We start from the raw sequence: 26,905 nt of genomic DNA, 5'->3' as shown, positions 1-26,905 counted from the left end.
ATTCCTTTCAATGATATTTTGTATTCTTGTATGCTTAATTCAATTTTATGAAATATATTGATTTAATTTGGTTGATTGTATGATCCTAACATAGACGCGTTATGTTTGCTTAATTCGTATCGTGTCTGATCGATCGTGTTTGCTTAATTCATGATAATTTATCCCGTTTGCTTAATTCGGACATTAGGATCGCACATCTCGCAAACCTCACCGCGCTTGTCATTGAGTTTGCATCCAAATAGGATTAGAATCCGCTTAGGATAGTGAAGTTATAGTAATCGATGATTGGTAGGAACTGAATCAGTAGATTGGCTTATTTTATAATAACTTTTTCAAAACAACTTATTTCAATAATTGCTTTTGATAATCACAGTTTCTATAAATTGAACCTGAACCAAACCCCCCGTCGATTTTGATTAGTTGATAATAAACAAGAATCCTTGAGACGATATTCGAGTCAATTGTCGCTGTACTACGTTTTACAAAATACTCGTTTTTGATCCGCGCGCGACAGCGGATCACTAACACACATGATGATACAATGTTTGACCGTATTAAAGGTTGATTTAGTGTACATGAGACGATAAATCATAATGAGGGGAGGCCAAAGGGGTACTATCGAGTCGAACTAGATAGAGTTTGGTGCGATTGCAGAAATTTCCAAGCCTCTCATATGCCTTGCTCTCATGTCATAACGGCATGGGCATATTCTCGCATGGTTCCTTGAAGACATCTATCCCCCATTTATAATATCGATGACGTATTAAATGTGTACATCAATACATTCTCGGTGGTAGCAAAGGAGGATTATTGGCCTGCTTATCAAGGGGGCATTATTTGGCACAAAGACCAAATGCAAAGGAAGAAAAAGGATCGCCCTAACCGCACAAGTATTTGAATCGAAATGGATACGACAAATAAAATGATAAGATTTTGCAATACATGCCGTCAATTGAGACACAATTGAAAAAATTGTTCGAATATTGGGTCTAGCTCAGTTACATAATTTTTTTATGTCAATCTTGATATGTAATTTATTTGTTGTAAGCAAGAGATTTCAATAAGAGTTTCATTTCATATTCAAGTTAACATTTGGGTACAACAAACTTAACATAACCAGGCAAAAAACAACAACACGATAAACAACTAAGCACATCATAATAACTACGTGATTACAATCATCAAGACAATATTGGTTGGTCCAAGCATCATCATAAGAACATTATAGTCATTTTTTACAAGTTTCCATAAACGAGTTACTCCATTTTCGTTGGATACAGTAACTGGCCTATCAATTCTTATGATCTGTTCACTGTCATGAATGTCTTCGTCTAACCATCTAATCAAGCTCCTCTGAAAATGCTTGAAGGTCTCCGTATTCCAAAGTTTGATATTGATCTCACGCTTTGTTGGCAAAAAAATAATTTTAGCATCTCTTTTGATCAATGAAAATATTGGAGGGGTACTGGAAAATATATTTAAGAATAAAATAATATGTGTGGAAAATGGTGGAGATGGATGGTTGTATTTATAGAAAAACCAAAACAACTGAGTAGATGCGCTATATTGCATAGCATGACAGAAGAGCATGCGCTATGCAGTGTGGCGTCTCCCCATTAAAATGCATGCATGCGCCACACAGAGTGGCTACACCTCTGTGTGGCGAATTGTTTTTGTTTGAAAAGTGATTGGTTTGGGAATTTATTTGAAATGATGGTTATTTGGAATTTTTTAGAAAAAGTGGTTATTTGAAAAAAAAATCTCTAAATTGAACACCATATCAACTTTTTTCTTTTTAAATTACGCATAGAATGAATTATTTGTTAGAAGGTAATATCTGGAAAAAAAACTACTCTGAAAGGGTTAAACTATCTTAAAACTTGATATATAGAACAAAGAAAAAGAAATAAAAACTGAAAGGGAATTTCTTTATGCACCCATATACTTACTCACTAATCCTCGGTGAAAATCTCAAAATACCCCTATATTTCGGATATGCATATCCGAATGCACCTTCTTTTTTTAAAAAAATGGTTATTTCGGATATACATCTCTGAAATAACTTTTTTTTTTTAAAAAAGTGTCTTCGGATATGCATATCCGAAATAACCTTTTTTTTTTTTTAAAAAAAAATGTCTTCGGATATGTATATCCAAAGTCTTTTTGGGTTTTCAAAAAAACACAAACAGCCACCACCACTACTCACATTCTCTTCAAAACACCATTTATTCTACAAACCCATTGTTACCAAGTTCCTATCAAGGCATTCATATTCCACAACTTCCATTTAAGCTACATTCAAGGCTCAAAGCTCAATTCAAGTACTACTCAAAGCTTCAAAAAATTGTAAGTTTCTACTCTAGCTTCGAAATGTTATTAGAGCTGTTAGAAATTAGGATAATGGTGTAGGTTAAAGTTATTGATGCTCAATGATAGTGTATGTATGATAAAAATTGGATTTTGTATGAGTTAGGGCAAGAAATGGAAACTGTAAAAAGTGACAGGTAATTTCAAAAGTGCATATCCGAAAACAGCCCTGACCAGTTTCGCATATGCACTTCCGAAATTGGCTCTGAATTATTTTTTTAATTTTCACTTTATATGTTCACTTTATACTATGCTTGATTGAACAAATGTTTGATTCATATACTTGACTTGATTCTTAATTTCAAGAAAATGACTGACAACCAAACACAGACAGTCGATTTAGACAAGGGAGGTAGACACAGAAAGCCTCATCTCGGCGCGAGAGAGCCGCGCAACAAGGAGTGGCTCAGGGACGGGGAAGAGTCCGAGTCTCAGTCTAGATGGATAAGGCGCCTGGAGGATCCTCATCTGTACCGAGGAGTCGGTTATCTTGGGCGTCTTCCTCTCGTGAGGTTAGTCGGGAGGAGAAGGAGGTACATGAGGAGGTACCTGATGTTCACCTTGAGCACAACGATGATGGTCAGGACGATGCTCAGGACGCACAGGATGGTGGCTACCTGGGTGGACCTTCAGACACATTCGTCTTGATATACTATCATGACCATGCCGCTCGATATATTTGGGATAGTAATGTTGTTTTTTTATTGCACTGTCTAATTTAACCATTTTAATTACAAATAGTTGAAATGAATTCAAACGGTTTAACTAACATTGTTGTTTTTTTGTTGTGGCAGGAACGAGCGCCCATAAAATTCGTGAACCATTTGCAGAAAATATTTAATCTGTTTAAACCACACGCTCAGTGGTTTAATGATGTTGTAGCTGGATCCGAACTTAGTGGGTTATGCATGACCGAATATAGTACTATTAGCCATGGCATGCAAGGGGCATTTGCCGAAATGTGGCCCAAGGAGACTCCGTCTTTCCACTTTCCTGTTGGGGAGTTGACGATCACCCTCCATGATGTGGACTGTATGCTCCACCTTCTGATCAGAGAGAGGTTATTAGACCATTCCCAAATACAGCGGGTTGAGGCCATCGAGTGGATGGTGGATTATCTTGGTATGGACCCATATATGGCCGATTATGAGTGCAGAGCGACAAATGGGGCACATATCCAGTTCTCTAGCCGAAAAGAGCTTTATGAGAACCATTTGGTGGCGGCATCGGAGTTCCAGGCAGAGGGTGATGGTGTTTTTGTTGAGTACCATCGAGCTTGCGTCTTGCGGTGTTGGCTTATATTTCTGGTTGGCACGTCCCTCTTTGTGGACCAAAGTACAACCTACATGGACATGACATACCTCAAATATTTTATTGATCTAACTATATTTCTTTAGTGGAATTGGGGGCCGCCATTCTGGTATACATGTACTAGAAGTTGAATGAAGCGTGCAACCGAAGGACCAGACAGTTGACTGGCTCTTGCACACGCCTCACGGTACATTGATCAGTGGTTTTCACACATATATTTACCGTTGTTTTTAAGTATCTTCAAGTTATTTTATTTAGTGTTTGATGTTATTATTCGTCATTTTATGCTTTGGTTGTGTGTTTTAATGTTTTCAGGCTCATATGGATAAATTGGAATAAACCAGTGCAAAACTCGGAGTTTCGAGGAAGTTCAGAAAGCATGATTCAGGAGGCCTGACACGGGTGGCCGTGTTGCTCAACACGGGCCGTGTCAGGAAGAGCGCTGGGAGCGAAGCATGGAAAGAAAGGAAAAACAGTGGTGCAACACGGGTGCCCGTGTTGCTCAACACGGCCCGTGTTGCTAAGCTTGGGACCAAAGAAGAAAAAGAAAAATACCAGGGGACCAACACGGGTGCCCGTGTTGCTTAACACGGCCCGTATTGGGTTTGACGCTAATTTCAGTGATTTTTGTGATTTTGTTCAGTGGTTTGCATGCAAGGGTGTTTTTGGGATTTCCAACCAACTTAAGTGAGTCTGCACTATTTAGGAGAGATTTCGAGATTAATTAGGGATCTTTTTGGCCACACGAAGAATTGGAGGATTGAGAAAAGAAGCCTATGCAATTGGAGAAGAATAGAGAACTCTCATGAGCGGAAGCCATTGAAGATCAAAGTTCATCATCTCTATTGTAATGTCTTTATTTGATATCTTTGTAATTTCTTTGGATGATATGAGTAGCTAAACCCCGCAATGCTAGGGGAGTGTTCCTGATTAACATTTGTGATGATTTTGAATAACATATTTCTCTTTTACGTTCAATTTAATGGTATAAGGTTTTTAACGCTTTCCTCGTCGGACCAACTGGATTGAATTATGACTGACAATTAGGATTGACCTCCATTGTTAGGGTTTTTATACCTTTATACTATAGTAGATATCACCTAGGACTAGGGATACCCTATAGTAACCGGGTTGTTCTTGATTATAATAATACTTGATTTGATCACTAATTTCGAAGGACTTTGGGATTAGGATTTCAATGTTCAAAGGTTTGCCCACTAAGGACTTAGGAGCAAATACCCTTAAGAACCGGTAATTGATAAGTTGAATTTTGTTAGTGAAATAAAGGTTCATAATTGTTATATGTTAATGCACACACCTACCCTGGCATGTTACTCATATTTAGCCAAATCAACCTTTTTAAGTTTATTTGCAAGTTAGTTTGTAATCATAAAAACCAAAACCCCCAAGGCTTTTTGTTTAATTGAATTACTACTAACTCTATAATATCACGCAGTCCTTGAGATCGATATTCGGGGAATTTTCCCTTTATTACTACAGAGGCAAAATAGTACACTTGCTATTTTACCGATCAAGTTTTTGGCGCCGTTGCCGGGGACTGCCGAAAATTATACAGTTTTTAGATTTATTTCAATTAGAATTTTGTTGCTCTGCGACTAAAATTTTACTTTCTGAAAAAAAAAATTATTTTATTTTTGTTCCTCATTCTAATAATTGTCTAATCTGTTTATGCGAGGTAAGGCCTCAGCAGAATTTCTTTTTGACGCATAAATTGAAAGGACTTTGCACGCAAGGCGCAGACAGGCTCGTCAAACTAAACTGGAATCCGAGGAAGAAGTGATTACAGTTCATTCTGGTTCAGACACCGAAAGTGAAGAAGAGATCATGGGCGAGGTACCTCCACCAGAGAGACTTCTCGGAGACTATGGTGCTAGAAACACACCGGGAGGAAGACTAACTATTGTCAACCAACCGGTGAATGTTCCTAATTTTCAATTGCATCCAAGCACCATCACTCAGCTCGAAAGAAAGCCTTTCACCGGAAAGGTTAATGAAGATGCAAACAAGCACCTACAGAGGTTTCTGACCATGAGTACAACTTTAAAAATCGAAGGTCATACAGAAGAGGCCAAGAAGCTGAGAATGTTCCCATTCACCTTGGCAGAAGAAGCAGAAGAGTGGTTTTATTCCCTTCCAGCGGGCAACATTACATCATGGGAAGAGATGGAAAAAGCTTTCTTAAATGAGTATTTTCCTGCATCTGTATTTATAAGAAAGAGGTATGACATCCTGAATTTCAAGCAGAAGGAGGGTGAGCCCTTAGGAGATGCCTACAAAAGATTCAAAAGAATTCTAGTAGCATGTCCCACTCACAATATGGACAAGACTGAACAGATGCAAGTATTCGTCAATGGGCTCAGAATGAAAACAAAACAGTTAATTGATACAGCAGCTGGAGGCTCGACAAATTTCACAACAGCCTCAGGCATCATCAAAATCATTGAAGCAATAGCTGCAAATGAGCATTTGGAATTGTATGACAGGTGTGCTAGCAAACCAGAAGGAATCATTGATCTTAAGCTGGAAACTTCGAAAATTCGGGTTGAAGATGCTATAGCTGGAGAAGTTGAAAAGAAACTGAAGGCTATGAACATAGGTACACAACAGGTGGCTCAAGTCCAACAAGCTCAACCTGTAAGTTATGAAATTTACCATGGGCCACACCAAACGGTGTACTGTGTTGCTACTCCCAAGCAGATTGAAGAAATTAAATTCCTGAGGCAAAACAATCCTTATTCTAACACCTATAATCCAGGGTGGAAGAATCATCCAAATTTTGCTTGGAAAGATCAACAACAACAAGGCCCCCAGAAAGCAGAGTGGGAAGTGGCGATTGAAAAATTGGCTGGGCAGTGCTCTCAGTTCCAAGAAGAAACCAGAAACAACCACAGAAACACCACCGCCTCAATTAAAAATCTGGAAGTTCAAGTGGGTCAAATAGCACATCATCTCACTCTACAAGCACAAGGTACTCTTCCGAGCTCAACTGTGAAAAATTCGAAAGACCAAGAGAAGATTAATGCAGTTACAACAAGGAGTAAAAAGTTGTCAGAATCGAACCAAGAGAGAGAGAGGAAATAGATGACCCCATGGTAATAGAGGTGGATCTGGAAATAAGAGAGAATTCAAAAGAACCAGAAGCTGTGGTACCACCGGTTAAACCATGTGAAGAAAAAAATAAGAAAGACGCTGAACCGGTGATCAAACTACCTTTCCCTTCCAGAGTGACAAAGAAGGGTTCAAGAGAGAAAGACTTTGAGAAGTTTACTGCATTGTTCAAAATGTTAGAGGTAAATCTACCCTTCTTTGAAGCACTTGAGCACATGCCCTTGTATAAGAAGTTTATGAAGGAGGTGTTGGCGAAAAAGAAATCACTAGGAGGAGAATCAAAAAATTGCAAATGAGAAGTGTGGTATAGTCTCGTCAGCAAGAAAGTTCCCAATCAAGAGGAAAGACCCTAGAGCAGTGGCGATACCGTGCACTATCAAGAATATAACATTCAAAAAGGTACTGATCGATTCTGGATCCAGTGTGAGTTTAATGCCACTATCTATTTTCAAAAAGCTTGAATTGGGAGGTATTAGTGAAAGTAAGACAAAGTTACGGTTCACTGATCACACCGTTAAGAAATCATATGGGGTGGCTGAAGATGTATTGGTGGAGGTTGATAAGTTTGTATTCCCTGTTGGCTTCCACATCATGGACATTCCGGAAGATGAAGAAACTCCTATCCTTCTTGGGAGACCCTTTTTGTTGACAGGCCGCTGCAATTTCGACATTGAAAAAGGGACACTAACACTGAAATCATTTGATGAAGAAGTAACTTTGAAGATGTTAGGAGTCAAGAGACATAGGGCGGTTGTAAATGATCAAACTTCTGATAGTATGACAGAAAGTGAGGAAAAGAGCAAAAAGTATAAACAGCTCCAAGAAAAAGTGTCAAGCATAGCCTCTCGTGTGGAACCAACTCATATAGCCATAAAAAATCCTAAGAAGGCTAAGGAAGTCAAGAAGAAGGTGGAAAAGAAAGAGCAAGGTGAGAAGAAGAATGTGGGAAGTGAGTTGAAGATAAAAGTAGTCCATTCTTTTCATCTTCATGAGGTCGTGGTTGCGGACGTGACAAGCAACAAGGTGTGGAAAAGGAAATACCCTCCATAATAAAGGGTAATGGACCGTCGAGCCATGTGACGTTAAACGAAGCGCTTCGTGGGAGGCAACCCACGGTTTTAATAAATAATTTCTCTGTTTGTTTATTTTATTTTCAGGAAATAAAAGAGGACGTATCTAGTGAAAGCTCGGAAGTGATCATTGGAGTGCAATACCCTCTGTGAGTCACCTCTCTCGAACTCGTTCTAAAACATTGAGGCCAATGTTTAGTTCAAGTTTGGGGGAGGCTCTTCTCTTTGCATTTTATATTTTTATTTTTATGTTATTTTTATGTTATTGGTATGATGTGAAACCATAAAGTGAATTCTGCCCAAATTTTGACCGAAATTTTAATTTTTGTTGAAGAGTTTTGATCTTAAAGAGCGATCGGGAATAGTATATAGAGATGAAGCGAGGATTGTTTGAGGACAGAAAGTTCGGAATAATGTGACAAGAAGAGTTTTGTTTAAACACCCTTGGTTCCCTAAAAGAAATACGAGTCTAACGTGTAGATATGCACCATAGTACTTGTCTCCTGAGAAGTACTTCTCGAGTAGTTTATTGATACAGTCTGGCATAATTCAGATTCACTTGCATGATGACTGGTTGAGAAAAAAAAAGAGATATAAAGTTGGCACCAAATGATGAAAAGGCGGTAAAAGGCAATCAGCTCGCTAAGTTGGGTAACCCTCACCCGGTTATTCTGCAAAGTTTGAAAATTTCATCGGTAATTAAAAGTAGCAAATGCTGCTAGTTTGGTGCCAGGAAAAGAAAATAAGAAGCCTTGATTCGTCTCATGCAGGTGATGATTATTATAAGAAATGCAGTGCCTTAATATGATTGTCCGAATGAAAGAGGAGGAAAATCGGAAAGAGACTTAAGTGCAAAGTATAGTTGGAGAGGTATCCGAAACGGGAGCTTGAGGTTTAATGTGGTAACAGAAACTCGTCGCGTCATGTGAATGCCGAACCAACTGTTTCTTGATCAATACAGACGGATATCTCATGTATGAAAACCGTGTGCTTTGAAGGTCATTAACTTTTGTAATTGTCGCTTGAGGTCAAGCAACGGTTTAAGTTTGGGGGAGTTTGATCAGTGGTTTTCACACATATATTTACCGTTGTTTTTAAGTATCTTCAAGTTATTTTATTTAGTGTTTGATGTTATTATTTGTCATTTTATGCTTTGGTTGTGTGTTTTAATGTTTTCAGGCTCATTTGGATAAATCGGAATAAATCAGTGCAAAACTCGGAGTTTCGAGGAAGTTTAGAAAGCATGATTCAGGAGGCCTGACACGGGTGGCCGTGTTGCTCAACACGGGCCGTGTCAGGAAGAGCGCTGGGAGGGAAGCATGGAAAGAAAGGAAAAATAGTGGTGCAACACGGGTGCCCGTGTTGCTCAACACGGCCCGTGTTGCTAAGCCTAGGACCAAAGAAGAAAAAGAAAAATACCAGTGGACCAACACGGGTGTCCGTGTTGCTTAACACGGCCCGTGTTGGGTTTGACGCTGGTTTCAGTGATTTTTGTGATTTTGTTCAGTGGTTTGCCTGCAAGGGTGTTTTTGGGATTTCCAACCAACTTAAGTGAGTCTGCACTATTTAGGAGAGTTTTCAAGATGAATTAGGGATCTTTTTGGCCACACGAAGAATTGGAGGATTGAGAAAAGAAGCCTATGCAATTGGAGAAGAACAGAGAACTCTCATGAGCGGAAGCCATTGAAGATCAAAGTTCATCATCTCTATTGTAATGTCTTTATTTGATATCTTTGTAATTTCTTTGGATGATATGAGTAGCTAAACCCCCCAATGCTAGGAGTGTCCCTGATTAACATTTGTGATGATTTTGAATTCCGAATTTCAATAACATATTTCTCTTTTACGTTCAATTTAATGGTATAAGGTTTTTAACGCTTTCCTCGTCGGACCAACTGGATTGAATTATGACTGACAATTAGGATTGACCTCCATTGTTAGGGTTTTTATACCTTTATACTATAGTAGATATCACCTAGGACTAGGGATACCCTATAGTAACCGGATTGTTCTTGATTATAATAATACTTGATTTGATCACTAATTTCGAAGGACTTTGGGATTAGGACTTCAATGTTCAAAGGTTTGCCCACTAAGGACTTAGGAGCAAATACCCTTAAGAACCGGTAATTGATAAGTTGAATTTTGTTAGTGAAATAAAGGTTCAGAATTGTTATATGTTAATGCACACACCTACCCTGGCATGTTACTCATATTTAGCCAAATCAACCTTTTTAAGTTTATTTGCAAGTTAATTCGTAATCATAAAAACCAAAACCCCCAAGGCTTTTTGTTTAATTGAATTCCTACTAACTCTACAATATCACGCAGTCCTTGAGATCGATATTCAGGGAATTTTCCCTTTATTACTACAGAGGCAAAATAGTACACTTGCAATTTTACCGATCATACATTTATTTTTAATTATATCACATTTAATATGTTATTTGTTAATGTGTACTAACATATTATCATATTTTGTTTCAGAGCTGAATCATCTCATACTTTCAACGCATCCACGACTACGATCCTGATCCGTTGTACACTGAAGTCATGCCCAGGGCGGCACGATATGTCCTCCATAGGGGGAATCAGAAAGTGGGGTCATATCATGTATACCTCGATCATACTGCTCACGATGACATCCAGTGGACGCCCTTCAGTGATTACGGTGATGTTGTCCCATTCGACCACTTCGCATTATATTCCGGATGGTTGGCATGTGAGGCCAACACCTTGGTCAGATATCTGCCGGAGCGGTGCATGAGACAATTTAGACGTGTGGAGAATATATCGATATCTCCATTTAAGGCTGCTCCTAACACCATTATCCGCCGAGAGCTCACTGCTATCTTTGAGGATTGGGCCAATCATTTAGTCCCAGAAGAGTATCGGCGTATGCGGGCCACCCAGAGCTGGCACTGTGTAGATGGGTACATGACATGATTTTAGCTTAGGGATATTTTAAAATGGGGTGCATATCATCTAGACGCGAGCGGGCGGCGCAGCTGGCGTCGACGCAGGGACGGGGTCGTGTGCGAGTACCCGTGCAGATGGACGAAGGTACTTCCTCATTTGGATCCAGGAGTCGTCTGGCTCGGGTCTCTTCTTCCCACCAGCAGAAGGTACGAGAGGAGGAGGAGGAGGAGGCAGTTACATACCAGGAGGCAGAGGAGGTACCGGATGTTGACCCTCCACACGGGGAGGAGGAGGGCTACCCGGGAGGGCCCAGTGACACGACCTTGCTGATTACCTACCACGAGCACGTCGCTCGACGTATCTGGGGGGGAGAGGTATTTTTTATAATTTTCTCGACTTTATTATTTAACCGTTTTTTATTTAGCTGTTTATTCAACATTTTCTTAATGGTCTAATTAACAGTGTTTTTTTATTTTTGTTGTAACAGGAGAGACAGACTTTGAAACAGGCGAACCACGCCCGGAAGATTTTCAGTCTCTTTAAACCAGAGGCGCAGTGGTTTAACGACGCGGTGACAGCTTCATGGGCGAGGTACCTCCACCAGAGAGACTTCTCGGAGACTATGGTGCTAGAAACACACCGGGAGGAAGACTAACTATTGTCAACCAACCGGTGAATGTTCCTAATTTTCAATTGCATCCAAGCACCATCACTCAGCTCGAAAGAAAGCCTTTCACCGGAAAGGTTAATGAAGATGCAAACAAGCACCTACAGAGGTTTCTGACCATGAGTACAACTTTAAAAATCGAAGGTCATACAGAAGAGGCCAAGAAGCTGAGAATGTTCCCATTCACCTTGGCAGAAGAAGCAGAAGAGTGGTTTTATTCCCTTCCAGCGGGCAACATTACATCATGGGAAGAGATGGAAAAAGCTTTCTTAAATGAGTATTTTCCTGCATCTGTATTTATAAGAAAGAGGTATGACATCCTGAATTTCAAGCAGAAGGAGGGTGAGCCCTTAGGAGATGCCTACAAAAGATTCAAAAGAATTCTAGTAGCATGTCCCACTCACAATATGGACAAGACTGAACAGATGCAAGTATTCGTCAATGGGCTCAGAATGAAAACAAAACAGTTAATTGATACAGCAGCTGGAGGCTCGACAAATTTCACAACAGCCTCAGGCATCATCAAAATCATTGAAGCAATAGCTGCAAATGAGCATTTGGAATTGTATGACAGGTGTGCTAGCAAACCAGAAGGAATCATTGATCTTAAGCTGGAAACTTCGAAAATTCGGGTTGAAGATGCTATAGCTGGAGAAGTTGAAAAGAAACTGAAGGCTATGAACATAGGTACACAACAGGTGGCTCAAGTCCAACAAGCTCAACCTGTAAGTTATGAAATTTACCATGGGCCACACCAAACGGTGTACTGTGTTGCTACTCCCAAGCAGATTGAAGAAATTAAATTCCTGAGGCAAAACAATCCTTATTCTAACACCTATAATCCAGGGTGGAAGAATCATCCAAATTTTGCTTGGAAAGATCAACAACAACAAGGCCCCCAGAAAGCAGAGTGGGAAGTGGCGATTGAAAAATTAGCTGGGCAGTGCTCTCAGTTCCAAGAAGAAACGAGAAACAACCACAGAAACACCACCGCCTCAATTAAAAATCTGGAAGTTCAAGTGGGTCAAATAGCACATCATCTCACTCTACAAGCACAAGGTACTCTTCCGAGCTCAACTGTGAAAAATTCGAAAGACCAAGAGAAGATTAATGCAGTTACAACAAGGAGTAAAAAGTTGTCAGAATCGAACCAAGAGAGAGAGAGAGGAAATAGATGACCCCATGGTAATAGAGGTGGATCTGGAAATAAGAGAGAATTCAAAAGAACCAGAAGCTGTGGTACCACCGGTTAAACCATGTGAAGAAAAAAATAAGAAAGACGCTGAACCGGTGATCAAACTACCTTTCCCTTCCAGAGTGACAAAGAAGGGTTCAAGAGAGAAAGACTTTGAGAAGTTTACTGCATTGTTCAAAATGTTAGAGGTAAATCTACCCTTCTTTGAAGCACTTGAGCACATGCCCTTGTATAAGAAGTTTATGAAGGAGGTGTTGGCGAAAAAGAAATCACTAGGAGGAGAATCAAAAAATTGCAAATGAGAAGTGTGGTATAGTCTCGTCAGCAAGAAAGTTCCCAATCAAGAGGAAAGACCCTAGAGCAGTGGCGATACCGTGCACTATCAAGAATATAACATTCAAAAAGGTACTGATCGATTCTGGATCCAGTGTGAGTTTAATGCCACTATCTATTTTCAAAAAGCTTGAATTGGGAGGTATTAGTGAAAGTAAGACAAAGTTACGGTTCACTGATCACACCGTTAAGAAATCATATGGGGTGTGTGGACCTCCGATTTTTTTTAATACCGGGCCATACCTCTGATCTGTAGAGATACGTGAACTGACTCTTTTTTGTCGCTTAATGCTTTCGCATTTTTTGAAAATATCACAGAGTCGCCACCGACCTTTTATTTTATCCAATTAAGGAAAGGTTTATAAAAGAAACAGAAAAAAGACCTTTAAGAAATTCTGGGTAAGGGGGTAGGTTATACAAAGGGAAGGTGTTACCACCCTTTGTATCCATGGTTATCCATGGGCTCTTAAGTTTGCTTAGCTCACTTGTTTTTCGATCACTTTTCAATTGCTCTGAAATTGCTCATATGTGGTTTCAAATACCTTTGTAATTTGAATTTTGTAATGATCCGTGTGTGGATGTATACAAAGTGCTTGTTTATCTTTCGAAAGATGTTTTGAAAAGAACGTTAACTTTGTAATAACCCGTGTTTGGATGTATACAAAGTATTGTCTTTTTTTGAAAGTTTTGAAAAATCAACAGTGTATGAGAATTTTGTTTGTTTTGATTTGAGCAAGCAAACTAGGAGGTCTACCCTGAGTTGTAAGGTCTTTATCCTATTTCCTTTAAAAATCTATCCTTTCACCGGATATAAAAGCAAGGTTCGATTTTGTACTCAAAACAGTAGAATTTTGACTTCGATTTTGAAAGAATGAGAAGGGTTTACCTTGAGAGGTGCAAGTGTGATTGTGATTGGATTCAGATATTTATCTTTGAAGTTAGTGATCTAACGGTTCAATTTTATCTTTGACATACACGCAGTTTATATTTGCTGGAAATTAAAATGCGGAAATGTAAAGTGCGGAAAGTAAATCTACGCTATTACATCGATTGTGCGGGAAATGTAAACTAGCCTATTTACATGAATTTGACATCCTATACATTTATCTAGGAATTTAAATTGCAAGAAAAATAAAAGGCATGTTTTTTGGATTTTTTATGATTGGTTTTAATTATAATTAATGCATGATTAACTAAATTAAAATGAAGAAAAAGATGAAAATAGATTTAAACCTAGAAATTAAGTTTAAAATATGTACAAAATATTTATTAATTAATTTTAAAACAAAACTAATTTTTTTGGGATTTTTGAAATTGATTTGAAATTGATTTAAGCTAATTAAAACATAATTATGCCAATAATTATACAAATAATTAAAACTTAAAAAGAAAATTATTCAAAATATGTACAAAATTAGTTTATAATATATAAACAATATTTAACACAAAGAACAATTTTTTTTAGGATTTTTTGATTGGTTAGAATAATAAAAAAGTAAATATGTAAATATATACTAATTAATTATGCAAAATATTGAAATTTTGAAGAAAAATAAAATATTTTTATTTCAGAAAATAGTATATTATTTTAGAAGTCTAAAAATATTTTTTGTGTATTTTTTGGATTTTTAAAACTATTTTTAATTAATTTAACAAAGAAATTAAAATAAAAATAGAAAATAAAATAGAAATAAAGGATACTGATCCTGTGTGGTTGTTTGTGAGGGAGCATGGTGTGCATGCGTGATCTGGAGCGTTGGATGAGTCATAAATGAGATCAGATGGTCCAGATGGTGAGGGAACATCACTTATGACACGCCTGCAAAACACTGAAACCAAGGGTTATATTCAAAAAAAAGCGCGCGCGTCAGAACCAATAGGGGGGGGACACGTCTTCGTCTTCAACCTTCAGACAAGACTTTTAATAGCGCTTTCTTACCAAAAGCGCTGTAATTGGTTACTTACTAAACCTGCAAAATAGCGAATAGGGTCAAACGCACACATACATTTAGCGCGATGGTACCATTCAATTCGTTTTGTCCATGCGAATCTAACGGTGCTATTTAGAACTTCTAATTTTGCCTAATTTGGAAAGCCCTAAATTTGAAGCTATGAACCCTAAAATGGTAGTTTCGTTTATACGTGTCCAAACTTCAATTAAGTTTCCAGAAATGATCTACACCCCAAACCAAACTCAATAGTATGTCTACATCTTGTTAAACATGTGTGAATGACCAGATACGAATTGATTTTAGTTTGAACAAATTTTGACCTGTGTAGCTCGATTCAGTGAGCTTCAAGGCTTGTAATTGATTGAGATAGTTTCAGTGATGTTTAAGGAAGGTGTATGAATGCTTAGTTTGTATTGAAATGGACTGAAATTACAAATTCGAATTTGAGTTTTTCTTTGAATTTTTTGAAGTGATTACAAGTGTTATATGCTATGCTATGCTTCTGAATTCGTGTCCTCTTCTTTGCTGAACTAAGATAGCTTATTTATAAGCTATGTGTGCTTAGAAATGAAGCTAAGATGTGTCTTAGTTGCCTTTGTTGAAACTTTGCATTTTTTAATATAAAAAAGCTTGAATTCTTGACCAAGTCATCTTGCCTTCAATGCACCTGCCTTGCCCTTCAATTCTCTGCAGAAAGATGAAGATTCTTTGAGGTGAGTCATGCTTGATTTGTAAGCTAACCTTTATCCATGCATTTTCCTTTTAATTTTAATCTTAAAGTAAGATAAAATCATGCAAAAAATGGATAAAAAAAGGTATGGGCTTAGTCTTGGTCGTGGGAGGCCCATAGTAACATGGAAATGATGTTTGAATGCTGAAAACTTGGCCCCATTTGGAAAAAATACATTTTTGAGCAATGTTGATTTCATGCATTTTACCAAAATTTAGCCAACTTCAACAAGGTGTAAATCCTTCAATTTTTGTCATATGAAGGAGATCTTGCACTTTTTGGAAACCTCAAAGAGTCCTCTAACCAATGTCTTTGGTCTCATGTCAAAATGATTTTTGAAGCTCCTTGTGTGTCCTTTTGAAAAAAGTGTCTTTTTGTTGACTTTGAAAATGACCTGTAATGTCTTTGGTCATATTTTTCAAATGGTGAATCCAATGATCATGGGATCAATGGCATTTGAAAGATAATTGAATTTCCTTCAAAACAAGCTTTGGTTTGAATTTTTTGGATGAAGGATGAGAGAGTTATGATCAGTCAAAGTTGAGTTGACTTTTCAGGCAAAAACCCTAATTTTGAATCTTAGGGTTTTGTTGATTTTTGATCTTTCCTTGATGAATTATGATCATCCAATGATCAAATGATGAATCCTTTGACAAAATATGGACTTTGACAAAAAATTTCATTTTTGACTGTCTGTTGACTTTTTTGGTCAAACGGGTCGTCTGTTGACTGTTTGAGCTGCTGACGGTGCGTCTGAGTGAATTGAAGTTTGAAAATTTGTATGATGGTACTTTGAGATATATGGATGTATATGAAATCCATTTGAGCTCTCAAAAACTTTTTGCCCCTGTAAAAACAAGAAAAACCCTGATTAGGGACTGTTTGTGTAGGAGACAGTTAAGCGTACCTGATTTTTGTGCAGTGTTGAGTCTCTGCTAATCATGTGATATTCAGAAGACTTCTTTGAACAAAAATCTTGGAATTTTGAATTGTGAAAGATTGATTTGATTGATGGTACAAAACACTGAGAATTGTACTGCCAGCAGTTTGGCTGTCAACTGACTGTTCAGGTATTGATGTAGCAGTTAGAGTGAAAAATCAACAGTCAAAGTTAATTTTCTTTTTTGTTGTTTTTGTTTTTTTGTTTTATGTGAAAAATGAAAGTTTATTTACATGACTTGTTAAAAAAACATAGACATAATAAATAACTAATATTTACGGTATGCGGGCAAAATTACCGATAATAACCCTGAAAATCATTTAATGCACAGAAATAGGAATATTTGACTGGCAGAAAACACACAAAATATTATCTTAGTAACTAAGCAATATTATGACAAATAGTACAACATTTAATACTGACAGTACAAATATCACATACTATATTGAACAGTACGACGAATAAACGGTACATTTAAGAAATAAGAAATACGGCAAATTTTAAGAATGACGATTAATGACCCATGCTATGAACAATAACATGTAGATGATTGGGAGTGCAACTATTGCAGGTCCACACTCCTCAGGACTATGCAGGCAGAAGAAAGTCATGATCACCGTAGCAATGGTGATGACTGTAAGAAACAGTGTCTCTATCCACTTTACCATTCTTGTTAGGGAAGAAGAGAAAATAGATATGAGATAGGAATTTGAAAGATGAATTGGAATTTGATGTGAGATTTTATGGAAGAAAATGAGAGGTATTTATAGGATGGAAAGAAGGAAAGAGACGTTGGGGAATGATGTGATTCCGTACAAAAGGAAAATTTGAGTGGAAGTAAGATTTGAAAGAAAGAGTATGATAGTGTTGGAAAAAGGAGAGATTTGATTTTTGAAAAAGAGATTTGAAAAGATTTTTGCAAATAATGGAATATAGTACAAAAATTAGTGGGAAACAAAAGATAATAATAATCTACTTGTTACCAGTACAGTCTGAGTTTCCTGATTCTGCGCCTGCAAAAAGATTTAACTCTGTACCAATTGTGTCAGTACTATTTATCTGTAAATAAATAAATAGCATGTGTGAAGTAATAAACAGTATTTGGCGTTTGCGTAAGAATAAATTCAACTGCAGGCCAAATTACCGTATACGAAAAATTCTAAAAACTAAGTGTTTCATATGTTAGGACATTTGTTGAAATAAAAATCCATGATTATATGAGACCCTTAATTTTCAGATTGGAGTTTTCTTGAAAAATATGTGGGCAAATTTTGGGGTATAACAGGGTGGCTGAAGATGTATTGGTGGAGGTTGATAAGTTTGTATTCCCTGTTGGCTTCCACATCATGGACATTCCGGAAGATGAAGAAACTCCTATCCTTCTTGGGAGACCCTTTTTGTTGACAGGCCGCTGCAATTTCGACATTGAAAAAGGGACACTAACACTGAAATCATTTGATGAAGAAGTAACTTTGAAGATGTTAGGAGTCAAGAGACATAGGGCGGTTGTAAATGATCAAACTTCTGATAGTATGACAGAAAGTGAGGAAAAGAGCAAAAAGTATAAACAGCTCCAAGAAAAAGTGTCAAGCATAGCCTCTCGTGTGGAACCAACTCATATAGCCATAAAAAATCCTAAGAAGGCTAAGGAAGTCAAGAAGAAGGTGGAAAAGAAAGAGCAAGGTGAGAAGAAGAATGTGGGAAGTGAGTTGAAGATAAAAGTAGTCCATTCTTTTCATCTTCATGAGGTCGTGGTTGCGGACGTGACAAGCAACAAGGTGTGGAAAAGGAAATACCCTCCATAATAAAGGGTAATGGACCGTCGAGCCATGTGACGTTAAACGAAGTGCTTCGTGGGAGGCAACCCACGGTTTTAATAAATAATTTCTCTGTTTGTTTATTTTATTTTCAGGAAATAAAAGAGGACGTATCTAGTGAAAGCTCGGAAGTGATCATTGGAGTGCAATACCCTCTGTGAGTCACCTCTCTCGAACTCGTTCTAAAACATTGAGGCCAATGTTTAGTTCAAGTTTGGGGGAGGCTCTTCTCTTTGCATTTTATATTTTTATTTTTATGTTATTTTTATGTTATTGGTATGATGTGAAACCATAAAGTGAATTCTGCCCAAATTTTGACCGAAATTTTAATTTTTGTTGAAGAGTTTTGATCTTAAAGAGCGATCGGGAATAGTATATAGAGATGAAGCGAGGATTGTTTGAGGACAGAAAGTTCGGAATAATGTGACAAGAAGAGTTTTGTTTAAACACCCTTGGTTCCCTAAAAGAAATACGAGTCTAACGTGTAGATATGCACCATAGTACTTGTCTCCTGAGAAGTACTTCTCGAGTAGTTTATTGATACAGTCTGGCATAATTCAGATTCACTTGCATGATGACTGGTTGAGAAAAAAAAAGAGATATAAAGTTGGCACCAAATGATGAAAAGGCGGTAAAAGGCAATCAGCTCGCTAAGTTGGGTAACCCTCACCCGGTTATTCTGCAAAGTTTGAAAATTTCATCGGTAATTAAAAGTAGCAAATGCTGCTAGTTTGGTGCCAGGAAAAGAAAATAAGAAGCCTTGATTCGTCTCATGCAGGTGATGATTATTATAAGAAATGCAGTGCCTTAATATGATTGTCCGAATGAAAGAGGAGGAAAATCGGAAAGAGACTTAAGTGCAAAGTATAGTTGGAGAGGTATCCGAAACGGGAGCTTGAGGTTTAATGTGGTAACAGAAACTCGTCGCGTCATGTGAATGCCGAACCAACTGTTTCTTGATCAATACAGACGGATATCTCATGTATGAAAACCGTGTGCTTTGAAGGTCATTAACTTTTGTAATTGTCGCTTGAGGTCAAGCAACGGTTTAAGTTTGGGGGAGTTTGATCAGTGGTTTTCACACATATATTTACCGTTGTTTTTAAGTATCTTCAAGTTATTTTATTTAGTGTTTGATGTTATTATTTGTCATTTTATGCTTTGGTTGTGTGTTTTAATGTTTTCAGGCTCATTTGGATAAATCGGAATAAATCAGTGCAAAACTCGGAGTTTCGAGGAAGTTTAGAAAGCATGATTCAGGAGGCCTGACACGGGTGGCCGTGTTGCTCAACACGGGCCGTGTCAGGAAGAGCGCTGGGAGGGAAGCATGGAAAGAAAGGAAAAATAGTGGTGCAACACGGGTGCCCGTGTTGCTCAACACGGCCCGTGTTGCTAAGCCTAGGACCAAAGAAGAAAAAGAAAAATACCAGTGGACCAACACGGGTGTCCGTGTTGCTTAACACGGCCCGTGTTGGGTTTGACGCTGGTTTCAGTGATTTTTGTGATTTTGTTCAGTGGTTTGCCTGCAAGGGTGTTTTTGGGATTTCCAACCAACTTAAGTGAGTCTGCACTATTTAGGAGAGTTTTCAAGATGAATTAGGGATCTTTTTGGCCACACGAAGAATTGGAGGATTGAGAAAAGAAGCCTATGCAATTGGAGAAGAACAGAGAACTCTCATGAGCGGAAGCCATTGAAGATCAAAGTTCATCATCTCTATTGTAATGTCTTTATTTGATATCTTTGTAATTTCTTTGGATGATATGAGTAGCTAAACCCCCCAATGCTAGGAGTGTCCCTGATTAACATTTGTGATGATTTTGAATTCCGAATTTCAATAACATATTTCTCTTTTACGTTCAATTTAATGGTATAAGGTTTTTAACGCTTTCCTCGTCGGACCAACTGGATTGAATTATGACTGACAATTAGGATTGACCTCCATTGTTAGGGTTTTTATACCTTTATACTATAGTAGATATCACCTAGGACTAGGGATACCCTATAGTAACCGGATTGTTCTTGATTATAATAATACTTGATTTGATCACTAATTTCGAAGGACTTTGGGATTAGGATTTCAATGTTCAAAGGTTTGCCCACTAAGGACTTAGGAGCAAATACCCTTAAGAACCGGTAATTGATAAGTTGAATTTTGTTAGTGAAATAAAAGTTCAGAATTGTTATATGTTAATGCACACACCTACCCTGGCATGTTACTCATATTTAGCCAAATCAACCTTTTTAAGTTTATTTGCAAGTTAATTCGTAATCATAAAAACCAAAACCCCCAAGGCTTTTTGTTTAATTGAATTCCTACTAACTCTACAATATCACGCAGTCCTTGAGATCGATATTCAGGGAATTTTCCCTTTATTACTACAGAGGCAAAATAGTACACTTGCAATTTTACCGATCATACATTTATTTTTAATTATATCACATTTAATATGTTATTTGTTAATGTGTACTAACATATTATCATATTTTGTTTCAGAGCTGAATCATCTCATACTTTCAACGCATCCACGACTACGATCCTGATCCGTTGTACACTGAAGTCATGCCCAGGGCGGCACGATATGTCCTCCATAGGGGGAATCAGAAAGTGGGGTCATATCATGTATACCTCGATCATACTGCTCACGATGACATCCAGTGGACGCCCTTCAGTGATTACGGTGATGTTGTCCCATTCGACCACTTCGCATTATATTCCGGATGGTTGGCATGTGAGGCCAACACCTTGGTCAGATATCTGCCGGAGCGGTGCATGAGACAATTTAGACGTGTGGAGAATATATCGATATCTCCATTTAAGGCTGCTCCTAACACCATTATCCGCCGAGAGCTCACTGCTATCTTTGAGGATTGGGCCAATCATTTAGTCCCAGAAGAGTATCGGCGTATGCGGGCCACCCAGAGCTGGCGCTGTGTAGATGGGTACATGACATGATTTTAGCTTAGGGATATTTTAAAATGGGGTGCATATCATCTAGACGCGAGCGGGCGGCGCAGCTGGCGTCGACGCAGGGACGGGGTCGTGTGCGAGTACCCGTGCAGATGGACGAAGGTACTTCCTCATTTGGATCCAGGAGTCGTCTGGCTCGGGTCTCTTCTTCCCACCAGCAGAAGGTACGAGAAAAGGAGGAGGAGGAGGAGGCAGTTACATACCAGGAGGCAGAGGAGGTACCGGATGTTGACCCTCCACACGGGGAGGAGGAGGGCTACCCGGGAGGGCCCAGTGACACGACCTTGCTGATTACCTACCACGAGCACGTCGCTCGACGTATCTGGGGGGGAGAGGTATTTTTTATAATTTTCTCGACTTTATTATTTAACCGTTTTTTATTTAGCTGTTTATTCAACATTTTCTTAATGGTCTAATTAACAGTGTTTTTTTATTTTTGTTGTAACAGGAGAGACAGACTTTGAAACAGGCGAACCACGCCCGGAAGATTTTCAGTCTCTTTAAACCAGAGGCGCAGTGGTTTAACGACGCGGTGACAGCTTCATGGCTAGGTGGGCTATGCATGACGGGGTATACCACCATCAGCCATGGCATGCAGGGGGCCTTTGTGGAGAGGTGGCACAGGGAGTCGTCTTCTTTCCACTTACCGGTTGGGGAGATGACGATCACTGTAACACCCCGATTTTTAACAACAAAAGTGAATTAAAAAAATGGATTATTTCCACATCTAAATCAATTAATGGTTTTTCTTGTGAGAAATAGTGTCCTTTTTATTTTATTTAAGCATTATAGTGAATTTTATATTTAGATTGGTTTTAAGAATTCAAACTAGATTTTATAAATGGAAATTAGTTAAACTAGATTAAAACTTAATAACCATACTATGCATAAACTCGACATAACGTCACAAGATATAAGTACGAATAATGTTTAGGAAATACAACCCATAAAGTTATAGAATAAAAGTCCCCGACAGACACTCACGCAGGAGAACTTCCCCAGGGAGAAAATCTCGAGCCACTCATATAGAAACCCGCCATCTAGTACCAAGTGCTACTACCGTCTAGTCCCTAACTACGCTGATCTGAATCTATCGACATCCACAGTACTCCCCTGCCCCAGCTCCACATAATCCCCTACAGGCGCTCGACAAGGTATGATCAGAGCCATCCTCGTCATAGTCATACTCGGAGGGATCATAATCGTCATCGTCCTCTGCTCCATCTATATCTTCCTCCAAGGATGGCGCGTGTGTCGGATCAAGATGAGGTAATTCTCCCACGGGATAAATGTCACGAGGAATCATCGAGGATAGCCCTAACGACATCTCTAAGTCTAAGGGGGGCATAGATATATCGTGAAAGAATGCCCCCCCTCCCATGACTGGGGTATATGCGGGTCCAGGTGGGTCTGGAGGAGGAATCAAAAATCCATAGCGGTCAATCACTCCATAGAGGAAGCTAGTAATGACCAAGGAAGCTGGGATCTGAAAGCTCACGGTCCTGCGGGAGTAGGTGGTCTTCGGATCCTGTCCTACGATGGTAGTAGTCTCTAACACGTTCCCGGAGAACGTGAGTCGTCCTGAGGCCGGGTCAAATCCCCAGGATGCGTCTGTCCATGCTTCAGGAAGTAAGTTCTGTCGTCCTCGATGGCGGCATCTCGTTGTATTCTGGGAGTGACATGATCTATTGGCATATTGCCCACACAAACCACTAAAAGGGTCATCAATCCAAAAATAACAAGTATACAAGAGCGGAGTAACAAGAAAAAATAGAGGATACATTATACATGGCTAGAGATCTCATTCTAACACATGTATATACACATTTATAACAATAATACATATAGCATAATTAAGACTCATTCCTAATGCAATGTCTATGTCGATGCATATGATTCCGGAATATCAATCCCTTTGCAAAGGGTCGTGGTATCGCTTTAAGATTTAGCACCACTAAGGTGATAGGTATCTACCCATCAATCAAACTCAATGATCCACATCGGGATAAGGTGGTTCCCTCTCGGACACACACCCCGTGCCACCTCTCCGGTGTGCACCTCGTGACTCCTCTCCGGTAGCCACGTAACCATGAAATGTATGTGCATACAATTCTCCATCTATGAATTTCAACATATGGTTAACATCCCCATATGTAATAACTTACCTCATGCATCAAAATTTCGTACAAATATATTTATATAACATTTACTCACCTTCACAAGTATTCACCTTCAAAATAAACACGTAAGCAGATATATAGCATATATATATTTTTATTTTTGAGAGAAATATATAAAATAGAGAGATGCCCTTACAGTTACGAGAGTCGTGGAATTGATGTTTCGTTTAGAATTGGTTGGCGGATCGTGCACCTTTATCCAAAACGAGCTAAATTAGAACGACTAATATAGAATGAACTCGTACGTGGTAAACTTCGTTTTCGTCTGGTTTTAGTATTTTATTCCATTATTTACCTAAGTAGTATTATAACTATGATTTAATTTATAACAAGTAGTATGCACCCATTAGGCTTTATACTTTAAATACCTTAATTTTAAAAGTGTAACTGCTTATTAAAATTAAAACATACTAGAAACTAGAAGTTCTACAATTTGTTTTTATTCCAATTTGCAATGAAACTCACATAATTATATATGTTTAACAGTAGTACGTAACACAATAAATATATATATATATATATATATATATATATATATATATATATATATATATATATATATATATATATATATATATATATATATATATATATATATATATATATATATATAACCAACCTTAACAAACTTTTGCTGCGGATTAAATTAAACAAATAAATTTTAATATAACTTTAAAAAGCTTTTTAATTATTTATAACCTTTTTAGAAAGAAAAAAAATATTTTTATCAATCTTATTCTATGAACACAGAATATTTATAAATTTGTTTATTAGATCCTAAAAGTGAGGTTTTATACTTTCTTTACTGCAACTAGCTAAAGAGGACTTAAAAATTAAAAGTATAGTTGTAGTAAAAAAGAACATACCAACAATCCTACCATTATTATATAATTGAAACCAAATATTTTGGTTGGTTGATTCTAATTGTTTAATAGTAACAATAATATTAGTAAACTCTTTCTTAAAAATTTAATCTTATAAAAATTAATCAGTAATTTAATATAAATTTTAATATAAAAGTCATAATTATTTTTTTTTATAACTTAATGCTTGTTGTACGTTAGCAAAATTAAGGACTATCTTAACATAGAATTTGGAGGACTAAAAATATTTTTATTATTATTTAATAAGAGAATCATGTTGAAAAATTTTAACTGATAATAATTATATTACTAAAATTGATCATAATATATCTTAGGCCATTTTCATACTAGTTTTTCTCCCTAAAAAAATTATTACTTAACTATACCCCACTATGCTTTACAATATTTATAAAGTCCATTTTAATCTATTTAAAAGACAATATACTCTATACAAATTTATTTGCAAAAAGCGGAAAAAGAAACAATTAATTTCTATGAAAACACTACTTGCACATAGATAACTTATAAACATGGTAGCTCTAGTCCTTTAGAGAAGAGATTTATTTACCTTGGCCAACGTAGCGTAGAGATTTGAAAACACTGGATGCATGTATTGTATGAGGTAGTAGTATTTAAATACTACTTTGTGAATGGTAATATCAGTAACATTTATGGCTCCACGTTTCATAAAACAAGTCTTTCCGACGTAAAATCATCATTAACCATCACTTCATAATTTAATTACCCTCATCATCAATATGCATCCTAGCAGTGCTATGGATAGCAGTAGACATCTTTCCCGGTAATATATTTTTTTTTGTTTTACATTATAAGTGCAACTTCCGGTGTTACGTGACACTGATAAAAATCCCTGAAATAATTTTTGCCGATAATAAAATTCTTTTTTCGGGTTATTCTATACTGCGTTATATAAAATATCGGTCGAGAGAAATAAAATTTATTATTTTTATTATTAATAATTTTTTTTATTAATCTACTAAAAACAATTTATGTTTTCACTGATAAACTTTTGTTCTGACCAGAGATTACTTTAAAATTTTAAGCGGGTAAAACTATCATTTATTGGAGAGACCGGAAATAAATTTCAAGAGAAACTATTTTTATATATTTTTTTTCACTCTTTCATAAATAATTTTGTTATTCTATTACTAGAATCTCCTTATCAAACAGGGGTTGTTTTAAAAATTAAGGCGGCTAATTTTACCGAACATTAAAGGGACTGAAATCAAGATTTTTAAGAACTTATGTCTTAAACTACTAATGAAATAAAAATTCTAAGATTTTATTAGTATAAATACTATTTAACTATATATTTGATCAAAAATATATCACAGAGGTGAGAATATACTATAATTTTAAAATATTAATTTATTTATAAAATTACGGGTCTTACAATCACCCTACACGATGTGCAGTGTCTTCTCCACTTGCCGATTAGGGGGATGCTGCTGGACTATTCCCGGATCCAGAGGGTCAAAGCCACCGAGTGGATGGTGCTCTATCTGGGTATGGAGCCAGATATGGCTGAGTTTGAGTGCCAGACGACAAATAGGCCTCATATCCGGTTCTCCATACTGAGCGCTTATTTCGAGAACCACCTGGTGGCGGCGGCCGAATCCGAGGAGGCGGATAACGCCCTATTTGTGGAGTATCACTGTGCATGTGCTCTTCGGTGCTGGTTCATGTTTGTGGTAGGCGTTGCACTCTTTGTGGACAAGAGTGAAAGATATGTCGACGTGACCTACCTCCGCTACTTCATGGACTTGGCTACCGTTCACCAGTGGAACTGGGGGTCAGCTATTCTGGTATACCTATACCAGAAGCTGAATGAGGCCTCCAACTGGAGGACCAGGCAGTTGACCAGATCCTGCACACTACTGACGGTACGTTTCATTTTAATTGTTTCACATTTATTTATGTTTCGTATTTATTTTTAATACATTATCGTGTTTGTGTTTCAGAGCTGGATCATCTCCTACTTCCCCGCATCCACGGCTTCCGCGTTGATCCTGCGTACGAGGACGCCATGCCCAGGGCCGCCCGATACGTTCTCCAGAGGGGTAACAATGCAGTGGGACCATACCGTGGGTACCTCGACCGCACGATGCACGATGACATCAGTTGGAGGCCATTCAGCGACTACACTGATTGTGTCGTCTTTGACAGCATCTCGTTATATTCTGGCTGGTTGGCATGCGGGACCAACACCATGGTGAGGTATCTCCCTGAGCGGTGCATGCGGCAGTTTGGATTTGTGCAGATGATACCCAGGTCACCTTTTGAGGCTGCTCCCGACACAGTTACCCGAGTGCAGCTCACTAGCATATTTGCGGATTGGGAGCGTCATGTGGTCTCGGAGGAGTATCGTCGCATGCAGGTCACCCAGGACTGGCACAGTATGGAGGGGTATGTCACATGGTTCTATCAGGTGTCACATCCTCT

At 37.9% G+C, this 26,905-nt stretch overlaps 1 protein-coding gene across 1 annotated transcript; it reads left to right on the top strand.

Annotated features, from left to right (window-relative positions):
- Positions 1-2,807: 2,807 nt before the first annotated feature.
- Positions 2,808-3,764, top strand: LOC131618982 (protein MAIN-LIKE 2-like). Its single transcript, XM_058890129.1, has 2 exons — positions 2,808-3,059; positions 3,162-3,764. The coding sequence occupies exons 1-2, from the start codon at positions 2,808-2,810 to the stop codon at positions 3,762-3,764; spliced, it is 855 nt and encodes a 284-aa protein (XP_058746112.1).
- The last annotated feature ends 23,141 nt before the right edge of the window (positions 3,765-26,905 follow it).

The sequence above is a fragment of the Vicia villosa genome, linkage group LG7 (genome assembly GCF_029867415.1).
Source record: "Vicia villosa cultivar HV-30 ecotype Madison, WI linkage group LG7, Vvil1.0, whole genome shotgun sequence".
NCBI lineage: Eukaryota > Viridiplantae > Streptophyta > Magnoliopsida > Fabales > Fabaceae > Vicia > Vicia villosa.
Note: the sequence above shows the minus strand (reverse complement) of the source record. Positions and strands in the feature narration are given on the sequence as shown.